This window comes from Erythrolamprus reginae, chromosome Z (assembly GCF_031021105.1).
Source record: "Erythrolamprus reginae isolate rEryReg1 chromosome Z, rEryReg1.hap1, whole genome shotgun sequence".
In the NCBI taxonomy this organism is placed as follows: Eukaryota; Metazoa; Chordata; class Lepidosauria; order Squamata; family Dipsadidae; genus Erythrolamprus; species Erythrolamprus reginae.
The window spans coordinates 116,389,026-116,415,071 of record NC_091963.1 but is presented as its reverse complement, the minus strand read 5'-3'; the positions used below and the strand labels follow the sequence as shown (position 1 = coordinate 116,415,071).

Sequence of the window (26,046 nt, the reverse complement as noted above, 5' to 3'; positions counted from 1 at the left end):
CATTCCCTTAACAACCATTTACTCACCATTATTTCTGGTACGCACCATTGAATAAGACGCTTAGTGATCCTGATATTTATAAACATAATTATTTATTAACAATAATTATTTTTTTTGTTATTTATTTGCAAAAATTATTAGTTTGGCAATGACATATGACGTCATCGGGCGGGAAAAACTGTGGTATAGGGGAAAAAACCGCGAAGTATTTTTTAATTAATATTTTTTGAAAAACCGTGGTATAGGCTATTTGCGAAGTTTGAACCCGCGAAAATCGAAGGAACACTGTATATCAAAGTGGGCTGGACAATATTCTGCCGCACGAATCCCAGCGACCGATTAGGTCCCACAGAGTGGGCCTCCTCCGGGTCCCGTCAACTAAACAATGTCGGTTGGCGGGCCCCAGGGGGAGAGCCTTCTCTGTGGCGGCACCGACTCTCTGGAACCAACTCCCCCCGGAGATCAGAACTGCCCCTACTCTTCCTGCCTTCCGTAAACTTCTCAAAACCCACCTTTGCCGTCAGGCATGGGGAAACTAAACATCTCCCCCTGGGCCCGCTGAATTTATACATGGTATGCTTGTGTGTGTGTATGTTAGTATAGGTTTTTTTAAAAAACTTTTAATATTTTAATTAATTGGATTATGTAGTGGATTGTTTTTTCACTTGTTGTGAGCCGCCCCGAGTCTTCGGAAAGGGGCGGCATACAAATCCAAATAATAAATAAAATAAATAAATAAATATGCTGTAAAGCAGCTTGACTAAATCTGATTCTGAACCCTGATAACATACCAAGATTTATAAAGTCACTTGGAGCTTTATTGGAAAATAACATTCCCTAACATTCAGGCTACACAGGTAGCGTTGAATATGCTTAGTGACTATTTGAGATTACAACTGACCACAAAAAAGGAGACTTATGACCAGTGAAGGGCTACCAAACTTTTTACTACCACACTGTGGCCCTGCATTTTCTTTGAACACCTTTCAATGTAAATTGGGTGCTCTGGGGTGGAGTTCCATTTTCGCTACCCCACTGCGTTCCCCCCCATCCGGGCAGTAGCCCACCCCTGCTTATGACCCAGAGGCAAAGCTCACATGTTCAAGCGCCCTCCACAGTCACATGACTGAACTTGAGGCACTCAGCAAATGGCTACATTTATGGCCATTTGCAGCATGCCACAGTCATATGGCTGTATTTTATGATGGTTTTATGAAAATTGGAACTTCTAAATTTTGGCAAAATTGCACACAGAATTAACTGTTGATTTGCTTAATGACCACTGTATTTAATGCATAATAAGAATTGCAAAAAAGATAGCATAATTGGGGTTGGTCCCATGCCTGTTCTGTTTTACAACCATTATGCCCCATGCTCCATTACAGTTGTATGTTAAGGACTACTTGTAACAGATTAATCTAAATGAACAGGTGATCAGAAAATAAATAGAATAATAAATAAAACACAGTACTGTAATTATAATCAGCATGGTTGGAAATACCAGAAGAGCCATCTTGTGAATACCTACCTAGCCCTCATTTTTTACATCTTGACTTTTATATCAAGATTCGAGTCTCTACAGTCACTGAGCAGAATCATTTATTACTACTTCAGCAATCAGGTGTACCAACGATTTCCAGTGGAGCAATTCAGTACATGAGCTTGACCAAATGCAGAATACAAAGGCAAATTGCATGACAAATGATAATAGCAAAATCATGGATTGTTCTCAAATCCTCTTAAAGCAGCTTAATGAAATAGGTTCAGCAAACATACAGTTTTTTCTGGCAACATAAGTTAAGGGAACAGATTGAGATGAACTATATCCATATATATGGAGCAGGAATGTTAGGTTTTCATTCATTCAGTTAGTTAATTTAATTAAAAAAACATGATTTTTAGAGACTGTGATGCATCAGTGAAAGTATTAGACTGAGATTAGCAGGGAAGAAGTTCTGATCTTCATTCAATGGGGAATTTATTTTGTAATCTAAACACAAAAGCATCTTTCTGTGTAGCAGTTCTTGAAGTGACCCTGTAGTACTTGAGAATCACTTGGAAAAACCTGAAAAAAAGGAGTCCAATTTCTTTGAAAATCTTAAAGTGCTGCTCGGAGGGGGAAAAAAGATAATCAGAAAATGCCCTCTTTTCTTAGTGGTAGAATTTCTGGACAATGCTATTTTCTGGTATCTTGTCAAAAGAATCCTTGGTATTTGGGAATCAATGACTCATAAATATTTATAAAAAATTGTACAACTCTTCCTCCCCATCATGCATGTATCTAAGAATTTTTTCCACTTTCGCCTTGTTTTCTACTGCCTGGTTTCATCTCTGGTCTACATATACAAGAACTGTTACTTTTCATCATCTCCTTTTCCATCATCTCCTTTTCCATCTCTTGAAAGGTTAGAGTGGATACATGAACTCTCTGGTTTTTATTATTTTTATTTTAATAAGACTAATCCTAGTGCTATCATTTCTCTACACAGCTATGCAACAGGTCCTGGACAACCTCGGTGACCTCCCCAATTCCATGGGAGCTGGAGATCTGGATCTCATCTTTCTCCGTGGCCTCATGGAGAGTCCAATAGTAAGGTCATTGGCTAAGGTACAGTTAAATGGGTAGCCAGGGATGGGATAGTAGCAGAGCAAAACCTTCACCTTCAGTTCCATTCACTTCCACTCACTTACTCTTTCTTGGTCTTGGCCATAACACATTTTCCCAAATAGTTTAGTTGACAATTTCCCCTGTTCCTTTGTCCCTCCTCTATCCTTCCTTTCTCATGAATAAATTTGTATCTTACATTCATTCGAAAAGAAATCAAGTTCATTTTATCAAAAGAATTATTAATTTTGATAACTGCTTACTGAGAAATCACTACATACAGCTGCAGAGTCTATTCTCAATGGCGGGGCCAACCAGGAAAATCTGTATAACAAAACAAAGAAATCTGCTTCTTGGAACAAAAAAATTATAATGTATTGTCCGTATGCAAAATCATGTTTGAACAAGAGTTTCTGAACTTAAAACAATCCTGGACAATCCCAGATTGGTGATTCTGCAATATCTCCTCTTACCCTTCTCTCCTGGAAAATTTCTGTAATGTTTCAAACATTCTTCCTAATTTTATCTAAATCTTTCCTTCATGCTAATAAAGATTATTGATTCTTGCTTGCCTTTTAATACTTGCTCCACCACTTCTTTCTGTACCTTCCCAGCATCTTCAACATTTACCATTAGATTACATTTACTAGCACATGTTTTTTATTTGTAACTTTAATGAAGCTGAACTCAATAACTGGATGGATAGTACCAGTGGCTGCCTTATTTCTATTTTGTTGGCAATAATATGGAAGTGGTTTGTTATTGCCTTCTGCTCAGGTCCGTTTTAGACTTAATTTATTTTATAGCCTGTGAGTTCTTGATGGGCTCCCAACCAAGTACTAACCAAACCTAGTTTCTTTTGAGATCAGCCAAAATAATTTGGTATGGTTGTTTTTAGTCCATGATGTCTTATTTTAATTACACATCTTGTAAGATGTTTAGAGTCTGTTGGAGTAAGTGGCTACAGTACATTTCATAAACTGTCGTTTTCCTCTTCCACTATTCTGAATGTTGGCTCATAATTGATTGCGATTGATTGATGAAGTGATTGCGTGCCATCATTTTTGTTCTTAGTGATCACAAAGATAAATTTTCTTTATGACAATATGCTCTTTACATAGTTTTCCAAGTCTTCCCGTGGTGGTGCTTTTCACACTGCAACCGGCCCATTATTTATTGCTGCTCTCTACTCACTTCTCTTTCCTTCTGTCTTTCCAAACATTAGAGCTGCTTCCAAAAAATTGTGTCTTAAGTAGAGTAATTTGAAAGCGGCCTTTCGCAGGGGGGTGTTCCAGTTTTCTTTGCTGCTGGTTAGCTCAGGGATAGACATGTATGTTGCACACCCCGTACCTGCGCAATACTTTAAAAAAAACCTCTGCGTATCCACAAAAGCAAAAAACAAGATGGCTGCACCTGTGGTGCTGCTGAAAAAACTGATTCATTTCATTTATTTCATTTCATTTATTAGATTTGTATGCTGCCCCTCTCCATAGATTCGGGGCGGCTCACAGCAATAGTAAAAAAACAATGTACAGCAACAAATCTAATATTTAAAATATCCAAAAACCCCTTATTTAAAAGCAATACATACACACAAGCACACCATGCATAAATTATATAGACCAGGGGGAGATGTCTCAATTCCCCCATGCCTGATGGCAAAGGTGGGTTTAAAGGAGTTTATGAAAGGCAAGGAATGTGGGGGCAATCCTAATCTCCAGGGGGAGCTGGTTCCAGAGGGTTGGGGCCACCACAGAGAAGGCTCTTCCCCTGGGTCTTGCTAGATGACATTGTTTAGTCAACAGGACCCGGAGAAGGCCAACTCTGTGGGACCTAATTGGTCCCTGGGATTTGTGTGGCAGAAGGCAGTCCCAGAGATATCCTGGTCCGATGCCATGAAGGGCTTTATAGGTCATATAACCAACACTTTGAATTGTGACCGGAAACTGATCGGCAACCAATGCAGATTGCGGAGTGTTGGTGTAACATGGGCAAACCTAGGGAAGCCCATGATTGCTCTCGCAGCTGCATTCAGGTGGCCAGTTCTAGTGACCCAGGCAACCAAATTATTATCAGTTCTATAGAACCAGTGTCAACCGGAAGGAACCCACATCTGGACTCTTTTGTATCTTGAGTGAGAACTTCTGGCCTTCTTGCTTCCAGTAATCTCTGGCCTTCTTGCTTCCAGTAATTAACTTCTCCAGATTTGCACTTATTAGAACCCATAAGAAATATAACATAATGAAAGAAAAATAAACTCATATAAATAATGTATGGTGGAAGGCAAGCAGTGGTTCATGCATTGCTGGTCTTTCAAGGAATGTTTGAAATTCCTCATCTATTAGTCTGAATTCCTTAGGCCAGTATTTCTCAACCCTGGCAATTTTAAAATGCGCGTTGGACTTCAGCTTCCAGAATTTTTCACCAATGTTATCAAGACTGAGAAACATTCCTGTGGCTTTTTTGAAGACAACTATCATTCTGGAGTTAATGTGCAAACATACTGAGTACAAACATTTTGTTCCAATACAATTTTAAAAACTTTTTGTAAGTAAACATATATAGAGAATGTATTATTCCAAATTTTATATACTGCTTTCCCCTAAGAAGACTCCCAGTATCATATATAAAATATATAAAGTAAATGCAATTTGCAGTAATATACACAAAATTAATAAAGTAAATGCAAAACACTGCTAAAACTTAATAAAATCATCAGCCACCCTTTGTTGTTTTTTCAGCATCACTGATTACAATTAAAAATTTAAAATATGAATGCATTTCTAGTCAAAATCAAAGGGCAGGCTATTTAAAAAAAACAGGAAAAAAAAGAAAAGAAAAAAACTATGTCTTGTGCCCCCCATGTTTCCTGGAGGGAGCCTCAATATCCCTGCTCAGAATTATTAGACTGGTTAGATCGTCTCTGCCTGAAAAAGATGGTAGATTTTTTTTTTTTAAATTTTACAAATGTGACATACAAGACAAAGGAAAAAAAGATACATAAAAACATATATATACAACATTTGGGAAATGAAAGTTTCCCCACTATTTTTTTTTTTTGGATATTTGATCAGAGAATGACACTTCTTTTACATAATATTAATTTTTGAATTCTTTTATTTGACGTGTTGCTTTGCATCAATTTTTATTTATTTATTTCTTTTAGCCAATCATAAAATTTTGCCCATGTTTTATAGTAATCTGAATCTTCTTTTCCCTCTAATCTTTTGGATAGCCTGTCCATCTCCGCACAGTCTAGTATTTTTTTTAATTATTATGTTTTCTTCCGGTATTTTATCCGTTTTCCACTGTTGGGCATATACTATTCTGGCAGCTGTTAGTATATGTATAACTAGGTATCTTACTTCTTTTTCTATTTTTTTATTAAAAATACCCAATAAATATAATTCTGGTTTCTTTCCGATTTCTTCATTTGCTATTTCTTTTAACCAATTTCTTATTTTATTCCAAAACTTTTTCGCCTGTGTGCATGTCCACCATTGGTGGTAGAATGTGCCTCTTTCTTTTTTACACTTCTACACTGGTAGATTTTTATGGGTTAAAAACCAGAAGTTTAGATTGTGCTCAGAAGTCTATTGGTAATCACAACAGAATCGGTGTTAGATGGCTGTTTATAAAGGCCAGCTTTTATGCAGTCTTCACAGGCAGTCTCAACTTGACTATTTTTGGTGTGTTTTTTTAATAATCTAATCAGTAACAAGGGCGTATGCTTATTTCCACCAAGGCTTCCAATTCCAGCTCACTCATCCTCAGAAGGTGTAAGCAAAGGCTCCTCCTAGCTATGGCCTCCATCTGCCTATCAAATAGGAGCCCTGAGCCTAGCAGTGCTCTCAAATGTGTAGTTGCTTTTTTGAGGACAGTGACACCCCATCCAGTGGCACAGCTGAGCTGGAAGAAAGCCATTTGGTTTTGAAATAAGCAACACCCATCTCACAGAGATTCAACTTAAGCCTGTTGCTTCCCATTCGATTCTTCACAGAATTCAGACACAACTGATCTAAGACCCTTCTGCATTTGGTAGTTGATCCTGGGGTAGAATAAATGAATATCTGAATATCATTGGCACAATGATACTTCACTGTGGATTAATAGATGACCTTTCTCAGCTTCTTCAAGCTGACATTTGGGTGATATTTTGAGGAGTCTGGGAAAGAAGTGCACAGGAGAATCAATATAAACAATCAAGAGATTGTTGACAGTTTATCTCTTAAATTACAGTGGAAAGATGAAAAGAAGCATTTCAAAACATCTCAAAAAGAGTCTGTCTGAATGAGCTGTGTGTGTGCATGTGTGTGTGCGTGCGTGTTTGAAAGTCTCATTGTAAGCTTGAACAAGAACTTTAGCCCATGTTAAGTCAAGTTCACTTCCAAACTTCCTTTCATTTGATAAACTAAGCAGCTTCTCAGAATAAGCAAAAAGAGAGAAGCCATTTCAGAATTTGATCTGCTGAATTGCTGGTGAAATGCCTAAGGCCTGCTAAAGTCTGTCTCAATCCATGAGACTTTAGAGATGGACCATTTAATGAGTCCTTTGATCTTTCAAATATTAGCAAGGGTGCCAGAAAGCAATCCAAATAATTCACAATCACATCTTTGATTTTCAGATGGCACGGCAACTACCCTGAAGATGATGAAGTCTGAATTCATCATCTGGCTACCACTGTGAATCAGGCTAGGAATTACTTGGAACAATTTCAGGGAAGCTGTGCAGGCCCTGAGCTCCTAAATCTTCTCAGCATTCATCCTCATCCCAAAGAAGTCAAAAGCCTACACAACAGTGTTTCTCAACCTCAGCAATTTTTAAGAAAATTGCTACACATTGCTGTCCTACACATTGGCAAAAAGAATCAGAACTTTAAATACAAACTTAATAAACAAATTATCACAGATAATCCCCACTTGGTCAATGACCTCAGAATACTAATAACTAAAGATCTAAGTGCCAAAGCCCACTGCAACAACATCGCTAAGAAAGCCTCAAGAGTTGTTAATTTAATCCTATGTAGCTTCTGCTCTGGAAATTTCACACTACTTACCAGAGCTTACAAAGCTTTCACCATATCCATCATAGAATACAGCTCATCTGTTTGGAACCCATATCGCATCTCGGACATTAACACCCTTGAAAATGTTCAAAGATACTTCACCAGAAGAGCCCTTCATTCCTCCACTCAAAACAGAATACCCTACGAAGCTTGACTTACAATCCTGGGTCTTGAAAGCTTAGAATACAACGCCTTAAACATGATCTAAGTATTGCCCACAAGATCATATGCTGCAATGTCCTGCCTGTCAAAGGCTACTTCAGCTTCAACCACAACACAAGAGCACACAACAGATTCAAGCTTAATATTAACCACTCCAAACTTGACTTTAAAAAATATGACTTTAGTAATCGGGTTGTCAAAGCATGGAACTCATTACTGGACTCTGTAGTATCATCCCCTAACCCCCAACATTTTCCCCTTAGACTATCCACAGTTGACATCTCCAGATTCCTAAGAGGTCAGTAAGGGGCGTACATAAGCACACTTGAGTGCCTTCTGTCCCCTGTCCTATAGTCTCTCCTATATCTCGTATTTCTTCTCCTCTACCTCCTCTATAACCTTCATTGTGTATTATTGTGTATTGGACAAAATAAATACATAAATAAATAAATATGCACTTCAACTTGCTGGCATACTTATGACCAGATTATCTCAGGGACCACCTTCTGCTGCACGAATCCCAGCAACCGGTTAGGTCCCACAGAGTGGGTCTTCTTCGACCCCGTCAACTAAACAATGTCATTGGGCAGGACCCAGGGGAACAGCCTTCTCTGTGGCAGCCCTGGCCCTCTGGAACCAATTCCCCCCAGAGATTAGAATTGCCCCCACCCTCCTTGCCTTTCGTAAGCTCCTTAAAACCCACCTCTGCCGCCAGGCATGGGGGAATTGAGATGCTCTTTCCCCCTGGGCCTTTACAATTTCATGTGTGGTATGTCTGTATGTATGTTTGGTTTTTTATATTAATGGGTTTTTTAATCATTTTTAGTATTTATTGGATTATTATTGTACATTGTTTTATTACTGTTGTTAGCCGCCCCGAGTCTCTGGAGAGGGGCGGCATACAAATCCAATAAATAAATAAAATAAAATAAATGCTAGAAGCCATAGTCCACACATGTTAAATTTGTTAAAAGTTACTGGCCTAGAAGACTCTAAGACCCATCCCAGGAGTTTCCCTATTAAAAATAATGAAAGTGTTCTGACAAAATGATACCCACCGTGTATTTTAGGGGATCAGCATTACAGGGTTAGTATGAAGAATTGGTCTTTATTCAGCCAAATAAGGGCAACAACATCCCACTTCAGTCTTTTTCCTGCACTGATTCTGGCAACGAAAATGGTTCCCAGAAGCGAGATCGGATTCCTATTAAGCCTGCTCTTTCTACCCTCCCCCAATTTCCATGAGTGAAGTTAAGCCTCTATTTGCCAGTCTGTTATTTTTAGCTCCTTCTCTTTTGTGTCTGTTTCCCTGCTTGAAGCTTATCTGGAGCAGCTATTCATCTTTCATACAGCAAAGACCTGTTTGATTTCTGGCTGCATGCCACCGAGGGCCAGGAAAAGCTCTCCGTTGTCTCACTGTTCCCCTTGCTGTGTTTCTGAGCAAGTGGGTTGTGTGTTTCCACACAGAAGAGTAATTACTTGCCTTCTTTTTCTTATAACATGCACAGCCTAGTCTTTGTCTTCAGAAAGACTTGATAAAGCCTGACGGGCACCCACTGTGTAAAGCTATTTAATTCAAGAGATGTCTATAAACCTTTTTTTAAAAAATCAACAAACCTTAAAGTGGCGATCTTGTAATTTTCAAGGAACCCAAGGAATATAACTTAATATCCTTTATATTATCTGCCAGGACACAAGGGCTGTAGTAGTAGGACAAAGGCTTAGCAATGAGTTTATCTGTTTATATGTGCCTTTAATCCCTTCTTCTTCTTCTTCTTCTTCTTCTTCTTCTTCTTCTTCTTCTTCTTCTTCTTCTTCTTCTTCTTCTTCTTCTTCTTCTTTTGCCTTTCGCCATCTACCTTGTAGGCTCATGAGCGGCTGGAGGAGACAAAGCTAGAGGCTGTGCGAGACAACAATTTGGAGCTAGTCCAGGAGATACTTAAAGACATCACAAACATTGCTCAGCAAGATAGCACCGCAGCTGAACTGGCTCGCATCCTCCAGGAGCCCCACTTCCAGGTAGGGGAGGGAATCTTCCTGGGGTGGGGGCGGGGAAGGAGAAAATTGGGGAGCAGAAAGAGAATTTCAGAATTTTTATATTCTTTGTCGATTTGTTTGTGGCGAATTTGGCACTGATTTGGCGGGATAAGGAAGACAAATGGTACAACTAGGTAAATGTAGATTCTGGGCTTCAGAATGTCATAGGGTGAAATTTTATTGCATTTGGAAGACTTCTTTTTTTGCTTAAAATCTCCTAGATTTCATCTCCAAAGTCTTTTCAGAATGGTTCTTTCTTTCTTTCTTTCTTTCTTTCTTTCTTTCTTTCTTTCTTTCTATCTCTATCTCTATCACTCTCTACCTACCTACCTACCTACCTACCTATCTATCTATCTATCTATCTATCTATCTCTCTCTAGCTCTCTAGCTCTCTATCTTTATATCTATATCTATATCTATATATATCTCTATCTACCTACCTACCTACCTACCTACCTACCTATTTTATCTGCAAAGTCTTTTCAGAATGGTTCTTTCTTTCTTTCTTTCTATCTATCTATCTCTATCTCTATCACTCTCTACCTACCTACCTACCTATCTATCTATCTATCTATCTATCTCTAGCTCTCTAGCTCTCTATCTTTATATCTATATCTATATCTATATATCTCTATCTCTACCTACCTACCTACCTACCTATTTTATCTGCAAAGTCTTTTCAGAATGGTTCTTTCTTTCTTTCTTTCTTTCTTTCTATCTATCTATCTATCTCTATCTCTATCACTCTCTACCTACCTACCTATCTATCTATCTATCTATCTCTATCTATCTATCTATCTATCTATCTATCTATCTCTAGCTCTCTAGCTCTCAATCTTTATTTCTATATCTATATATCTCTATCTCTACCTACCTACCTACCTACCTACCTACCTATCTATCTATCTATCTATCTATCTATCTATCTATCTATCTCTAGCTCTCTAGCTCTCAATCTTTATTTCTATATCTATATATCTCTATCTCTACCTACCTACCTACCTATCTATCTATCTATCTATCTATCTATCTATCTATCTATCTATCTATCTATCTATATCTAGCTCTCTATCTTTATATCTATATCTATATATCTCTATCTCTATCTACCTACCTACCTACCTATCTCTCTCTCTCTCTCTCTCTAGCTCTCTCTAGCTCTCTATCTTTATATCTATATCTATATATCTGTATCTCTATCTATCTATTTATCTTCCTACCTACCTATCTACCTACTCTGTCTGTCTGTCTGTGTGTCTGTCTGTGTGTGTGTCTGTCTGTCTGTCTGTCTGTCTGTGTGTCTGTCTGTGTGTCTGTCTGTCTGTCTGTCTGTCTGTCTGTCTGTCTGTCTGTCTGTCTGTCTGTCTGTCTATCTATCTATCTATCTATCTATCTATCTATCTATCTATCTATCTATCTATCTATCTATTAATCAGAGATAAAAGATGGGAAAGGGACAGAAAGCAATGGATACTAGTAGCCATTGTGTTTTGTACCAAGCCGAGGGTGTTAGCATTATATATGATTGAGTTGGAAGCTTCCACTTATAGCAACATTTCTTTTACTGGGATTTTATAAGAAAGAACATCAGATTAGAGTTTTTAAAAAAAATCTGAAACATCTGGATGTTCCAAAGTAATTAATGACCTGCATTTATAACATTCTCTCCAGTGGCAATTGCATATTTTCCCACCCAGGTTGTTCTGAATTAAGAAGTATCACTTTTGTGTAACTTCAGGTTGTATCATTTATACATGTCTGTTCATTGACAAAAATATATTGCAACTATTTGTTTTATATATGTATAAAAGAATTGGCCAGATTTGTGTAGCTAAAGAGATTTTTATAGTTTATTATCTGGTAAGTGTGTAATTTAAAACATTGTTATAAAAACTTTGTGTTAGAACAGATTTTTTATTAGTAAATTTCAACCACACCTTTTACTGAGTAAAATGCCTTGCAACTCATTAGAGATGAATGTGTATGGAGTGCTAGAAATATTTTAGTTCTTTTAAACGTGGTTTGTTCATAAGAGTCCATATTTAATTATTATGATGCCAAAAGGATGAAATATGCATGGCGATCTCATGATGCAATCTCTCCTTATGTTGTTGCACGTTCTTCTACTCTCATCTGACATGTTTAAATCTGTTTAGGATGACTTTGTGGCCTAACAACTTACACTCTTCTTATCTGGCTTTAAAAAAAAGATTCATAATAGACGCCAGAAGAACTTGAATTCTCTGTAAATATTTAGCACTTGAATGACAAGCTACTCAGTTTGGTTCCTCTCTCTATCATGATACTAACATTGTAGACACTAGTTCTAAATTTGAATCTATGCACATACATTTCATTATAATTTTCTAAGGTAATAGCTTTTTCTGCCCCTGGTTATTTTTCTTCTTCTTGGACACTTTACCCTTAGATTATCCATGGTTGAGCTATCCAGATTCCTAAGAGGTCAGTAAGGGGCGAGTACAAATGCACTAGTGTGCCTTCCGTCCCCTGTCCTTTTGCTCTCCTATATCTCCTATACCTTTCTTCTACAGCATTCCTATGTCTCTTCTTCTATTCTTTCATTGATATGTTCTATTACTACATCTTCTTTTCTATTCTTTCTTAGATATATTTTACTATGAGTATTTCCTTTATAACCATCATCATGTATTTTACGATGTGTGTATATATATATATACCCACTAAAACCCTCATTGTGTATTGGACAAAATAAATAAATAAAATAAATAAAGGTACATATGAACTTACATATTCAGTTGAGTAGAAGGCAGATTGTGTGGATATATGGATAGATGGATGGGTATGCCTAGATTCTTAATTCTTAGTCTGTGGGGGGGAAAAATAGCAGTGCAGCCTTCTTCAACTTGATGCTTCTATATTCTTTGGACTATGATTCTAGTCACCTCCAACCCATAGAGCTAAAGCAATGATCACCCATCTCAATGACACAAATTTTGCCCAAATTTCAATATAACTTCCTGTAATGTTAAATAATGTTAAATAAAAACACTGGGATGGAATAAAAACTTTTAAAAAACAGACTTTTAAGGGGCTGCCAGAAAGAGGGGGGGGGGCATGCATTTTCCAAAGCACCAGAAGGCAAAACAAGAAACAATAGATGGAAACTGAACAAAGAGAAAACCAACCAACTAAGGAGAAACTTCCTGACAGTGAGAACCAATATAGGTGCAGAAATATTTCAGTCATAATTTCAGATATAAAATAGCCATTCGTATATGCGTATTGTTCAAAACAGAAATTAGTCATATGGCTGATGTGGCTGATTGTGGAATAGCATATTAATTCAATTTTCAATGTTTGGTATGTATGTGTTGTATGGTTTTTAAATTGTTGGGGTTTTTTAATATAATTTTATTATTAGATTTGTTCCATTGTTATACTGTTTTTATTGTTGTTGTGAGCTGCCCCGAGTCTTCGGAGAGGGGCGGCATACAAATCTAATAAATTAAATTGAATTGAATATTAAGCTGGACCTATGCAACGTGATATACAAACTATGGACTATAGACATTGAATGTATGTAAATCCCTGAAAAATATGTGGTATCCCTGGGCAAAAGGGACCAAGGCACCCGATTTGCATCCAACTTACTGAGTAAACAGATTGGCATCTCGTTTCTCAACACATACGGATGGCCATAGCAGACATCCAAAAGCTTCCCATGTGTTGCTCACAATCTTCACCTGCACCTCTGTACCATTTTTGGGTGCCTACCTTACTGGGCTCCTTTCCTCTCCCCCCCATCCTTGTTGTGGCTCCAATGGGGGCGGCAACTTTGGGGGATGCTGGCGATTTTCTGTTCTGTTCTATTCTATTCGAATAGAATAGAACAGAATATTCTTCTTATACTACTCTCATAATATCCTTCTATTCTCTAATTGATATATTCTATTCCTAAATTTTCACTTCTATTCTTTCTCTAATATATTTTACTCGAGTATAGCCTCTATAACCTTCATTGTGTATTGTTGTGCATTGGACAAAATAAATAAATAAAAATAAATAAATGTGGGTGAAGGTTGGGAGTGCAACATATGGGAGGGTCGCGCCCCTCTCTCACACACACACACACATACACTTCATCTTTCTCCCTTTTCCTCTCCCTCTCTTCTCTCTCTCTCTCTCTCACACACACACACGCACACAACCATTCTCTTTCCCTCTAGAAGAAGCTAAAGAAGAGTTGCAATTACATACATTCTAAGTGGTAAATGAGGCCTTCTATCAAGTTACAAAAAAAAAACAGTGTTTGAGTAAATTAAGATAATGGTTTGGAGAGGATTGGAGAATCTACTCTGCTTTAATCTATGCAAAGGATGTCATTTTACTTGAGTGGAGTTCAAGAGATAAATCTTATGTACAACCTGGGGAAATCACTTACTTCTCCCATAAAAGGTCATTTCTCAGGAAAAATCATCCCTTTACCCACAATGCAGCTAATAGAGTTTTAAAATATGTTCACATGCAGTATTTTCATCCAGCCATTTACTTTTATTCAATGAATGAGCACAAACAAAAGAGATATACTGTATTTTTTTCCCTTTCATTTTCCTGCTGTTCTCATCCAACAAGTATTTCATTGCAAACGGTTTTGAAATGTAATGAAAGTTGGTTCCTAAGTAATAGTTTCACTGCAAAACACAGCAATCAGCATATTCTATCCCAAGACTCAATCTTCTATCCCATCATAGATATTCAATAAAGCCAGCGATCATTTGATGTAAGCAGGCAGAAAAAAAATCTGATAGAGCTGATAGAGTATTGTGTTGAAGCAGAGGCTTCCAAGGTTCTGCAGTAAATCTAAATAGTTGAGTGAAAATTATTTAGAAACTAAACTGCAATGAATGCAGGGATACGTTTAGGTAGATCACTGCGGTGTGAGTGGTCAACAACACTTGTGGCCTTAAGCAGATAATTTTGTCAGTGTCTTTGGAGAAAAAGTAGGACCATAGGGCAGTGTTTCTCATCCTGGGTGACTTTAAGATTTGCTCACTGGAGAATTCTGGGATTTGAAGTCTACACATTTTTAAGTCATCGAGGTTGATCAACACAACCATATGGAGTGGCATGTTGCCACTGAAGATGATTGGAAGTGTTTTTGTGAGAGACGAACAATACTGATAAACTCACTGTCTAGGTCAGGGATGTCAAATTCAACACTTTGCTTTTGCTGGTGGAGGGTTTCAGGAGCCCATTGCAACTGAAAATGGAGCTCAGGGGCCATTTTCACTGGCAGAGCACTTAGGCTACAGGTGCTCCAAACACAAGTGATGGTAAGCTAGTCACGCTTACTCTCGCCATGCCCACCACGTCTCCTGAGGTCAAATACATCCCTGATGCAGCTCTCAATAAATAGAATAGAATAGAATTCTTTATTGGTCAAGTATGACTGGATACACAAGGAATTTGTCTTGGTGCATATGCTCTCAGTGTACATAAAAGAAACGATAAGCTTCTTAAGAATCATAAGGCACAACATCCCTGGATACAAATAAGCAATGAAATCATATTAGGAACCAGTCAATATAAATTGTAAAGGATATAAACAGTAAAGTTACAGTCATGCAGTCATTTGAAGGATGAGATGGGTGATAGGAATCATAAGAAGATTAATAGTAGTACAGATTTAGTAAATAGTTTGACATTGTTGAGGGAATTATTTATTTAGCAGAGTTATTTATTTTTATTTGTTATTTAATTGGATTTGTATACCGCCTCTCTTCGAGGACTCGGGGTGGATCACAGCACATAATAAAACAGTAGAAAAACAATCCAATTAATAAGCTGACAGTGTTTGGTCGATGGGACCCCAAGGAGACCCACTCTGTGGGACCTCACCGGTCACTGGGATTCGTGCAGAGAAGGCGGTCTTAGAAATAGTCTGGTCCTATGCCATGTAGGGCTTTATTGGTGTAAACCAACACTTTGAATTGTATCTGGAAACAGATCAGTAGCCAATGCAGAGTGATGGCATTCAGGAAAAAAACTGTTCTGAAATTGAGTTTGATACCTCTGGTTTAAATTATTTTAGTTTCTTTTTGCAGTTTGTTGATCGAGGTTGGTTGGTCCTGGCATCTATTAATTAAATACACTTACAAAGGGGAGGAAAGTTCTGATTCCCATGTATGTATGGGAATCTAAGGAAGGCCCCTAGCCATTAACAAGACCAATATCTTGATATTTTAGTAAATTGAGTTACAATGGTTCTACTCTTCTACATAACTGTAGCCTTTGAGGGACAAGCAGTGAAGAATTATAATTTAACACCCAAAGATTTGCAAATGGGTATTAAATTATGAGTGTTACATTTGGTTTACTGAATGGTGGAATAAGTATCTGTATGACTATCTGACAAGTAAGGCAAGCTTCCCTGGAAACAAAATCACTTAATTATTTCTCTGCCATCCGCATAGTGACAGGGTGTGACTCCATCTATTTTTAAAAAATATAATCCACGGCTATCCAAAAACCAGAATCCACTTTTTCATAGAGTGCAAATTCCATTTGTAAGATTTAGAGACGTCACTGTATTCAAGGTCTGGCTATGGAATTGGTAGGTTCCAGAGATGGGTTCCAACCAATTCTAACTGGTTCTTTAGAACTGTTAGTAATTTGGTGGTGATGTCACGGAGCCGGTTCTGTTGGTGTCTCCATGGGTGCCGCCATCTTGGATTTTGCTTCCCTGCATGCGCAGATGCAATTTTTGGATTGCTGTGGGTGTGCGGATGGCATAACCCTGAGCAAACCATCAGCAAAAGGGTCCAGAACCCACCCCTCATGGGTTTCCATGGATCCATGTTGTTTTAATGGCATATTGGTCAGAATGATGGACAAGAGGAGAATATCAGTCAGACAAAAACCCTTCTTTCTGTAAGACTTCCTATATATATTGCGGCGCAGGCGGAGTAAAAGTCGGACACAAAGGTGTGGGTATAAATAGGGTCACTTTTATTAAACCAAACTCAAATTAACTATTTAACCAATTAAACCACGTGACCTGCAGGGGTGCATAAATCAAATGGGGGCGGAGTTAACTTTCCAACAACCTCAACTGAGCAACTCTAGGGCGAAAGCTCCTTGCCTGGGTGCAGGGTCATGGTAAAATTACACCTGCCCCCTGCCCCATGCCACGCCCCCATGGCATGTGGGATGGCTCGCCACTGGTCTCTGATAAACCCCAGGCAGCGAGCCACAGGAGCGACCCCCTCCCCGAACCCAAGCCGGTCGAGCCCTGTAATCCGAGAAGGAGATCGCCCCTCACCTCAGTAGAGGTGCCCCTAAAGGAGATCACACAGTTGCTGCTTATGCCCATTTCCGCCCCCTATCGCCCCCCCCCGCAGTGACCTTGATGGGGGGGGCACTAGTTGGTGAGTCCACCCCCTAACCACACTCCCACGCACAGAGTGGAGTAGGTGAAAAAACAGCCACAGTTCGGCCAATTCACTGTGACTGCAAAAAATTCCTACTCGGCCCCACCGAGGGCGACCCATCATATGCACCCTGTAACAGAGGGAGGGTGGGCGGGTGTCCAACGCCGGCGGGCAAGAGGAACTGCGCCACGAGGCAGCCCCTTTTATAGGGCTGCCTCCCTCCTGCCCGGTCCACTGGGCGCCCAGCGCACCCAAACCACGTCACTGCAGCCCCCTGGGATGATGTGGGGGCCGCAGGCTCCGCCCCAACATGGCGGCCTCCTTCCCCGGCCCGCGCCGCAACCCTCGCCGGTGGGTAAGTCGCCAGCGGCATTATATGAAACTTGTATTTCACTAATCCTACTAGGCCTCTATTCAGATGTTGCCAGATCCCTGTGGATTCTGCTGCATCCCCTGCAGATTCCAATAGCAGTATTTACAGAAGAGCGGTCAGGCCTTGTAAAAGCTTGAGGGTAAGCTCCAAATAAATCTCTATACGGCAGCTAAGATGACTACAGTGTTGGTTTTTGTGTGCCAGTGTACATGTCCACTATTGCCCTGATTTCCACTAGCAACGTCAGAGTCATCAGTTGCTGTGTGTTTTAACCCAGACAATAGCTATTTTATGGCAACAAAAGAGTTTGAAGCAAAGCATGAATTAAAGGAGTGTGGGAATCTGAAGTTCCTGCAGAGGTTAGGAACTCTTCCGCCAGCGACTACCAAAAGAACGACAAATGCCATAAGCATATTTTAGAACCTGTATAAATAGTTCCAGTTTGTCCCACTGCCAACTAGCAGGCACAAGCAAAAGCAACAGCACTAAAGCTTAAGTATCTCAGGCAAAGAAAGACAGCATGCAGGGAATATGTCTGTTTTTCTTACACAGAACATCCAGCATTTAATTTTCCATTGGGATCTGGGGAACAAAAGCCATCAAAGAAAAGAATGAAATTAGAGTGGTCAAGAGAAGTATCAGAAAGATCAAATGGAGGAAACAAGATGCAAATTTGGACCACTTATCTTGACCAGGGTAGTACAATAAATGCAATTTACGTAAGCTTCTGCAAAGCCTTTGATTCAGTGGTGTACAACAAACTACCTCACTCTGTCAAAGACCTAGATGTACTCACCTCAAACAATATAAGTTCCAGAACTAACTGTAACAGCATTACCAAAGAAGCATTAAGAATTGTTAATCTAATTTTGAGAAGCTTCTTCTCTGTAAAAATTGTATTACTAACCAGGGCATACAAAACCTTTGCCAGACCAATTCTAAAATACAGCTCACTTGACTGTAATATCAGCAGTATACTAGGGGACCAGAGGTATTTCACGAGAAGAGTACTCAACTCCTCTACTCACAATAGAATCCCTCATGCCACCAGGTTTGAAATCTGGAATTGTACCACCTGTGGTCTGATCTAAACATATTACACAAAATTGTCTGGTACAACATCTTACCTGTCAACCCCTTCTTCAGCATCAACCTGTTGGTTATGACCTTTAAAGCCCTTCATGGCATTGGACCAGAATATCTCCGAGACCGCCTCCTGCCGCACGAATCCCAGCAACCGATTAGGTCCCACAGAGTGGGCCTTCTCCGGGTCCCGTCAACTAAACAATGTCGGTTGGCGGGCCCCAGGGGAAGAGCCTTCTCTGTGGCGGCACCGGCCCTCTGGAACCAACTCCCCCCAGAGATTAGAACTGCACCTACTCTTCCTGCCTTCCGTAAACTCCTTAAAACCCACCTTTGCCGTCAGGCATGGGGGAACTGAAACATCTTCCCCTGGGCATGTTTAATTTATATATGGTATGCTTGTCTGTATGTCTGTTAGTATATGGGGTCTTTTTTAAATCTTTAATATTTTAAATTGTCAAATTATTTATGATTTGTTTCCACGTGTTGTGAGCCGCCCCGAGTCTTCGGAGAGGGGCGGCATACAAATCTAAGTAATAAATAAATAATAAATAATAAATAAAAAACCACAATAATACATGGGCAAACAATAAATACAAACTCAAGGTAAACTGCTACAAACTTGATTGTAGAAAATATGACTTCAGCAACAGTGGTCAATGCCTGGAATGCATTACCCGACTCCATTGTTACATCCTCAAACCCTCACAGCTTCAACTGTCCACCATCTACCTGACCCCGTTCTTAAGAGGTCTGTAAAGGGGGCATTCATAAGCACGCCAGCATGCCTAAGGTCCTTGTCTTATTGTCCCAATTTATTTATATTCATTTTCTTTGCTCTCATGTCCACATTTATGTTTATACTTACTATCTTGTATATGTTTGACAAAGAAGGAAAGAAAGAAGGAAGGAAGGAAAGAAAGAAAGAAAGAAAGAAAGAAAGAAAGAAAGAAAGAAAGAAAGAAAGACCAGGATTGAAGGGAAAATATCCTTTGACAGTTGGATCAAGCTTCATTGAGAGGAATTCCACAAGCCTGGATAGATAGTAGAGTACCCAGTTGAATCAACATCTTCTTTGCAGTCTTTGGTATTTACCACGATACGGTGTAAAAAAACCTTTTTTTTCTTTTTAAAGGTCATTCTAATGTTGGAGCTGCAAAAAAAAACCCCAACAATTGTTTACAGGTGAAATTTCTAGTTTTGTTTCCTGATCCCACTGTAAGGGATTGGAATTGGTTTCTACAAGGAAAGAATGCACTGATTTAATTAAGGCAAAATATTCAGCAACCCATTGATGACAATAGTCCTCAGGAAACTCTTCTGAACCTGCCTATAGTAGCTGGATAGAGATAAGACAGACAGCAAAAATTGTGGGGAAATTTCAGTATGATGGTCCATATAGGAGAACATGTAAAAACAAAAATCTAGTTTCCCTCTAGCTACTTTATGACCTTTGGATCAGGGGTGGATTCCTCTTACCTGCTGCTATGGATGCACTGTACACAAAGCATGAGGATTCTTGCATGCATGCGCGTGTGCGTCCCCAGCATGATTTTGATTCCATACATGTGCAAGAAACAAAAACAAGGGGGAAATCTCATGAGGGGAAGTGCGCTCAGGCGGGATTTTGGTGATTTTTGGCGGATTTTTTTGCGGAAGCATGTGGAGAAGCAAAAAAATAATAATCACTGAAATCTTGCCTGCGAGAGTGTCCCCTTGCGATTTTGATTCTGCACATGCATAGGAAGCAAAAAAATACCAAAAATTCAAGAAAAAAGATGGAACGCGAAGGACCGCTACCAGAGTGGCTGTGTGGAAACTGTGCAATCTGGCGGCCTCTACAGGTACGAGTGACCTATTGCACTGGTGGCAACCCACCATTGATTTGGATGTTACAAGGGATTCACAAGTCAAGGGAAGTCTTTTGACACAACTCCTGCAAGGGGGTTGCGATCAGGAGCTTGTCCTCATACTAAACGTCTTTAGTATGGGGACTCTTCCACAGAAGGACAAGATTGAAGGGTCCTGGAATCCCTGGGAGAGCCAAGAATGGTGCACTGATGTTTCTAATAGACGAAAGGAAACAAATACTATGTTGTGCCTTAGGATACAGACAACCTAAATAAAGTAGTTCAAAGAAAAGTGAGATGCACTTGAAGGAACAGAAGCAAGAACTACATTGGGAACAATATGAAGAATTGGAATCACAAACTGGTTTACAGATCTAAAATTTTGAACAAAATGAAAAATATATGTCTCTTACTGAGTCACCATTCTGGACTTTGGAATCTTTGGAGTCTACGGAGAGAGGCGGCATACAAATCTAATTAATAATAATAATAATAATAATAATAACAACAACAACAACAACAACCAGCAGAGTGGATATCCTGGTGTGTCAGAAAGTTGGTGCTAAAATTCTTTGAACGAAATAGGAGGTTGCTGAAGGAGCCATCCTCCTTCTGTTCTTCCTGAGAAATTGGATACAGGTAGTCCTCGTTTAACATTCAGTCATCAGTGACCATTTGAAGTTATGAGGGTGGGGTACTTCCAGCACATCCTGGTGGTTGAGGCTCTTGCAGCATCTCCATTAACACACAATTGCAATTTGGCATGCTTAGTGATTGGTTTGCAATTATGACATCGCAGTATGCCCTTGGTCACATGATCACCAATTGCAACCAATTACTGCTGGCTTCTGACAAGCAAAGTCAATGGGGAAATCTCCAGAAGGTTGCAAATGATGATCGCAGGACATGCGATTATGTCGGATGTGCCTAACAGGGACACCTGGACCTATCAGACATGGCTCTGTAAGTCAGCGCAGTCACATGACGTTGTACCTTGTGACCACATAACTTATTCAAAATTATTGTCAGTATGTAAGGACTATTTTGGAAAATTGAAGGAGTTTTTCCAGAGGGACTTTAATTTTGACCAGCACCCACCCCTGCAGAAGGTGTCATCATGAGAGGCAGTCATCCACAAAGAGGTGGGTAGCTGGCAAAAACTTCCAGGTTTTGTTGAAACACAATTTCACTGAAGTACAAATTGCTCAGCACAGTATAAGAGGCAGCAATATTTTCCTTAAAAAGGGCTCAATGTCTCTAACTTGTAATTTATATTATTAAATTACAATATACAAGTCCATGTTCATGCACTGCTTCAGTTCTGCAACCCAACAAGACAGACACAGACTTCAGAGGATAATCAGAACTGCAGAAAAAAACAATTACTGCCAACCTGCCTTCCATTGAGGATCTGTTTAATGCACCAGTCAAAAAGAGGGCTGTGAAAATATTTACTGACCTCTTGCATCTTGGACATAAGTTGTTTCAGCTCCTACCCTCAAAACGATGCTATGGAGCACTACATATCAAGACAACTAGACACAACAACAGTTTTTTCCCCAAATGCCATCACTCTGCTAAACAAATAATTCCCTCAACACTGTCATACTATTCACTAAGGCTATATTACTATAACTCTTAGTCTTCTCATCATTCTTAGCACCCATCTCCTCACAGTTATGACTGTATGACTGTAACTTGTTGCTTGTACAATTTATATTAAGATTGTTTCCTGATTGCTTACTTGTACTCTATGGCAATCATTAAGTGTTGTACCTTATGATTCTTGACAAACTTTTCTTTTATGTACACTGAGAGCATATGCACCAAAGACAAATTCCTTGTGTGTACAATCACACTTGGCCATTTATCTATCTATCTATCTATCTATCTATCTATCTATCTATCTATCTATCTATCTATCTATCTATCTGTCTACCTACCTACCTATCTACCTTTCTAACTTTTTACCTATCTACCTATCTATCCATCCATCCATCCATCCATCCATCTATCTATCTATCCATCTATCTGTCCATCTATCTATCTATCACAATATATACTGAATCTATGCATTATTTTTAATCTAATAATTATTTTGATTATGGTAAAATCAGTCAAGACGGCAGGAATGAGAGTGGCACTACAAATGCAGTAGCATATTGAATTAAAGCAATCTTTGTCACTGTTGGAATGTTACTTTTTCTGGGTATAAGAGTATATTCCATTGTCTTTGCTTCACTTGTCACTCATTTAATGTTATAATCAATATTTCTTTGTGGCTAAATGTTTTCTGACTGGTATAGCAGCTTACAGTATTTCCCTGGGGAAGTGATTTGGGGAGGGGAGATGCATTTTTCTACTTTAATGCTATTCTCCTACTGGAGAGCTATCTGGATTTGATAGACATTGGCATTCAGGACCATTAGGAGACCCATTGGCATTGTCTATCTTAGCCTTAGTCACATACACATATACATATCAGCCTGTGGCACTGCTGATATGTGTATGTAGCAGGTGGTGATGGTGGTGGTGTATCTGATTATTCAGTTTCTGATCTAAGCTCATTATGTCTTTCATTTCTCCCCCCCTCCCCGCTCTGTCACTATCATTTTATTTCCCTTTTCTCAGTCCCTTTTGGAAACCCACGATTCTGTTGCCTCTAAGAGTTATGAGACTCCACCGCCCAGTCCTGTCCTGGACCCCATGTTCAACAACCAGCCAGTTCCACCAGATGCTGTACGCATGGTTGGAATTCGTAAGACTGCTGGAGAACACCTGGTGAGCAGGCTGAATTTTATACCAATTATTGATTTTTGTATAGTGTCAGAACAAATTATGTGCAAAAGCATACAGGTGAACCTCAAAAAAATTAGAATATCGTGCAAATGATATTTATTTCAGTAATGCAAATCAACACAGACTATAGAAACTTTACACTGAAATTTAAGCATCTTGCATAAGAACATAAGAAGAGCCCTGCTGAATCGGACCAAAGCCCATCGAGTCCAGCATTCTGTGTCACACAGTGGCCCACCAATTGTACATGGGGATCGTGAGCAGAAAGAGAAGGCAAACCCTCCCTTGCAGTGTGTGCCTCTCCATTCTTCCCCCATTCTTCCTTGGTCCTTGGTTTCCAAATGAAATGCAAAAGTTTCCACTGTCTGTGTTGATTTGGAGAGCCATGTCATCTGCTGGTGTTGGTCCACTGTGCTTCATTAAGTCCAGGGTCAATGCAGCCCTCTACCAGGAGATTTTGGAGCACTACATGCTTCCATCTGCATATGAGCCTTATGGGGATAGGGACTTCAATTTTCCAGCAGGACTTGGCACCTGCCCACATTGCCCAAAGCACCAAAACCTGCTTCAATGACCGTGGGATTACCGTCCTTGATTGGCCAACAAACTCACCTGACCTGAACCCCATAGAGAATCTATGGGGCATTGCCAAGAGAAAGATAGAGACATGATATCGAATAATGCAGAAGAGCTGAAGACCGCTATTGAAGTATCCTCGTCTTCCATAACACCCCATCAGTGTCACACCCTGATTGTGTTCATGCCACACTGCATTGAGGCAATAATTGCTGAAAAGGGACCCAAACAAAGTACTGAGTACATATGCATGCCTATACTTTTCAGAGGTCTGATTGATCACATGTAGTATTCTAATTTTCTGAGATGGGGGATTTGGAATTTTTATGAGCTGTGCCCCATAATCATCACAATTATGACAAATCACAGCTTGAATTATATTGCCTTGCATTCTATGAGTATCTCTCATATATTACGTTTTACCTTTTAAGTTGCATTACTGAAATAAACGAATGTTTGCACGATATTCTAATTTTTCGAGTTTCACCTGTAATACAAAATTGTTGGCCCAAAGAGCTTACAATTTAATATTTGATCAGATACCTGAAAAAAGTATTGCCAAAATAAAAGTGTAGGGCGATGTTTGATATAAATAAACTTTTGTTATTTGACATAAGAATGAAAATTCATGTTTTGTTAATGATAGAGAGGTCTGAATCTAATTGTTTAGAAATAAATTGAATTATTCCCCCCTTTCTTTGTTTTCGCAAATCATTAGATAGTGCAGTCTATTCCCGAGCCAATATAAATTGATACAAATTGCTAGCGAGGTATCCGGGTTCATAATATGGGAAGAAAATGTAGAGAGGAAATGAAAGATCAGAGAGTGGGAAGAATGCTTAATTTTCTAAAATATCTGGCTTAAGAAAAGAGAATAGAAGGGAGGAAGATTTGTTATCATTATAATAATAATTAATCTAATTTTGCTGTCATCTAACATTGTTTTTAAAGTGTTTCTGTACTGTTTGTGTTTAGTTTTACTTACATAGTACATTTGAAATGAACATATATTTCCCATAGAATTCCTGGCTGTGCTCACCACAGACCAGCTGATGGCTATAATCTCTATTGCAGTGGAAAGTGCTTTGGAAAATTCACTTTTATGAAATTCTATATAGCAAGATCCCCAACCCCCAGTCCATGGACCAGCATAACATGCCAGAAAACCAGGCCATGTAAACAAGCAAAACCCCATCTGTAGTATGCAGGCAACATGTCACACCATGGCCCCTCTGTTGAAAAACCTATCTCCATAGAACCGATCCCAGGTGTTCCAAAAGTTGGGAACTGCTGCCATATAGCATATTAAATTTTTGCTTATCTTGTAGAATATGTTAACCATATGATATTTTAATCTTAACCAAAACAAACATAAAAAATAAATAAATGTGTTGGCAATCTGTCTACATTTCTTTGTTTTTAAATTATCACTATTTTACATTCTTTATAGATGTTGTAACATATACTTGGGGGGGGAAATTAATTCACCTTTGAAGAAAAAAAAAGAATATGAAGCTTGCAGAAGCTTATGATTTCTATATGTTCTTCTTAGCAAGTCTCAAACTGTCCCCCTTCCTAATACATCAAATTGACTGCATTTTGCAATTCATGAGTGAGGTACCTAAGGTATGAATAATAGATGCTCTTGATAACTGAAAAGAATAGGGGAAACATCATATGAATATTAGAAAGGTAAAGAATATTGATTCCCTCACTAAATCCTCCTCTGCTATCTTATTGTAGCAGTAGGATATTCCAGGAAGAGATAAGTAAGCAAACAAAGCAATGGATCATTGAGGATATCCTACTCAAATTTTCAAGGCATGAATGACCAGGCTCAAATTAACCTACCATGGACACATTATACAAAGACCTAGCTCCCTAGAGTCTCATGTTGAGAAGTAGAAGGAAAGAGAAAGGACCAGTAGCAAGGTTGGTTGGTTGATTTAGTTACAGTAGTGATTGATGCACCATTGGCAGATCTGAAGGACCAGTTGGAAGATCTGAAGAACCAGTTGGCAGATCTGAAGAACCAGTTGGCAGATCTGAAGGACCAGTCTGGGGACAGATATTTGTGAAAAAAA

At 39.1% G+C, this 26,046-nt stretch overlaps 1 protein-coding gene across 1 annotated transcript in view; it reads left to right on the top strand.

Moving 5' to 3' along the window:
* The window catches only part of MPP2 (MAGUK p55 scaffold protein 2), a 95,862-nt gene that overhangs the window by 38,545 nt on the left and 31,271 nt on the right, over positions 1 to 26,046 (top strand). Inside the window, exons 3-5 of the mRNA XM_070730139.1 lie at positions 2,490 to 2,608; positions 9,699 to 9,851; positions 23,219 to 23,368. Coding sequence (XP_070586240.1) covers positions 2,490 to 2,608; positions 9,699 to 9,851; positions 23,219 to 23,368 — 422 coding nt within the window. The remainder of the gene's footprint in view (positions 1 to 2,489; positions 2,609 to 9,698; positions 9,852 to 23,218; positions 23,369 to 26,046) is intronic.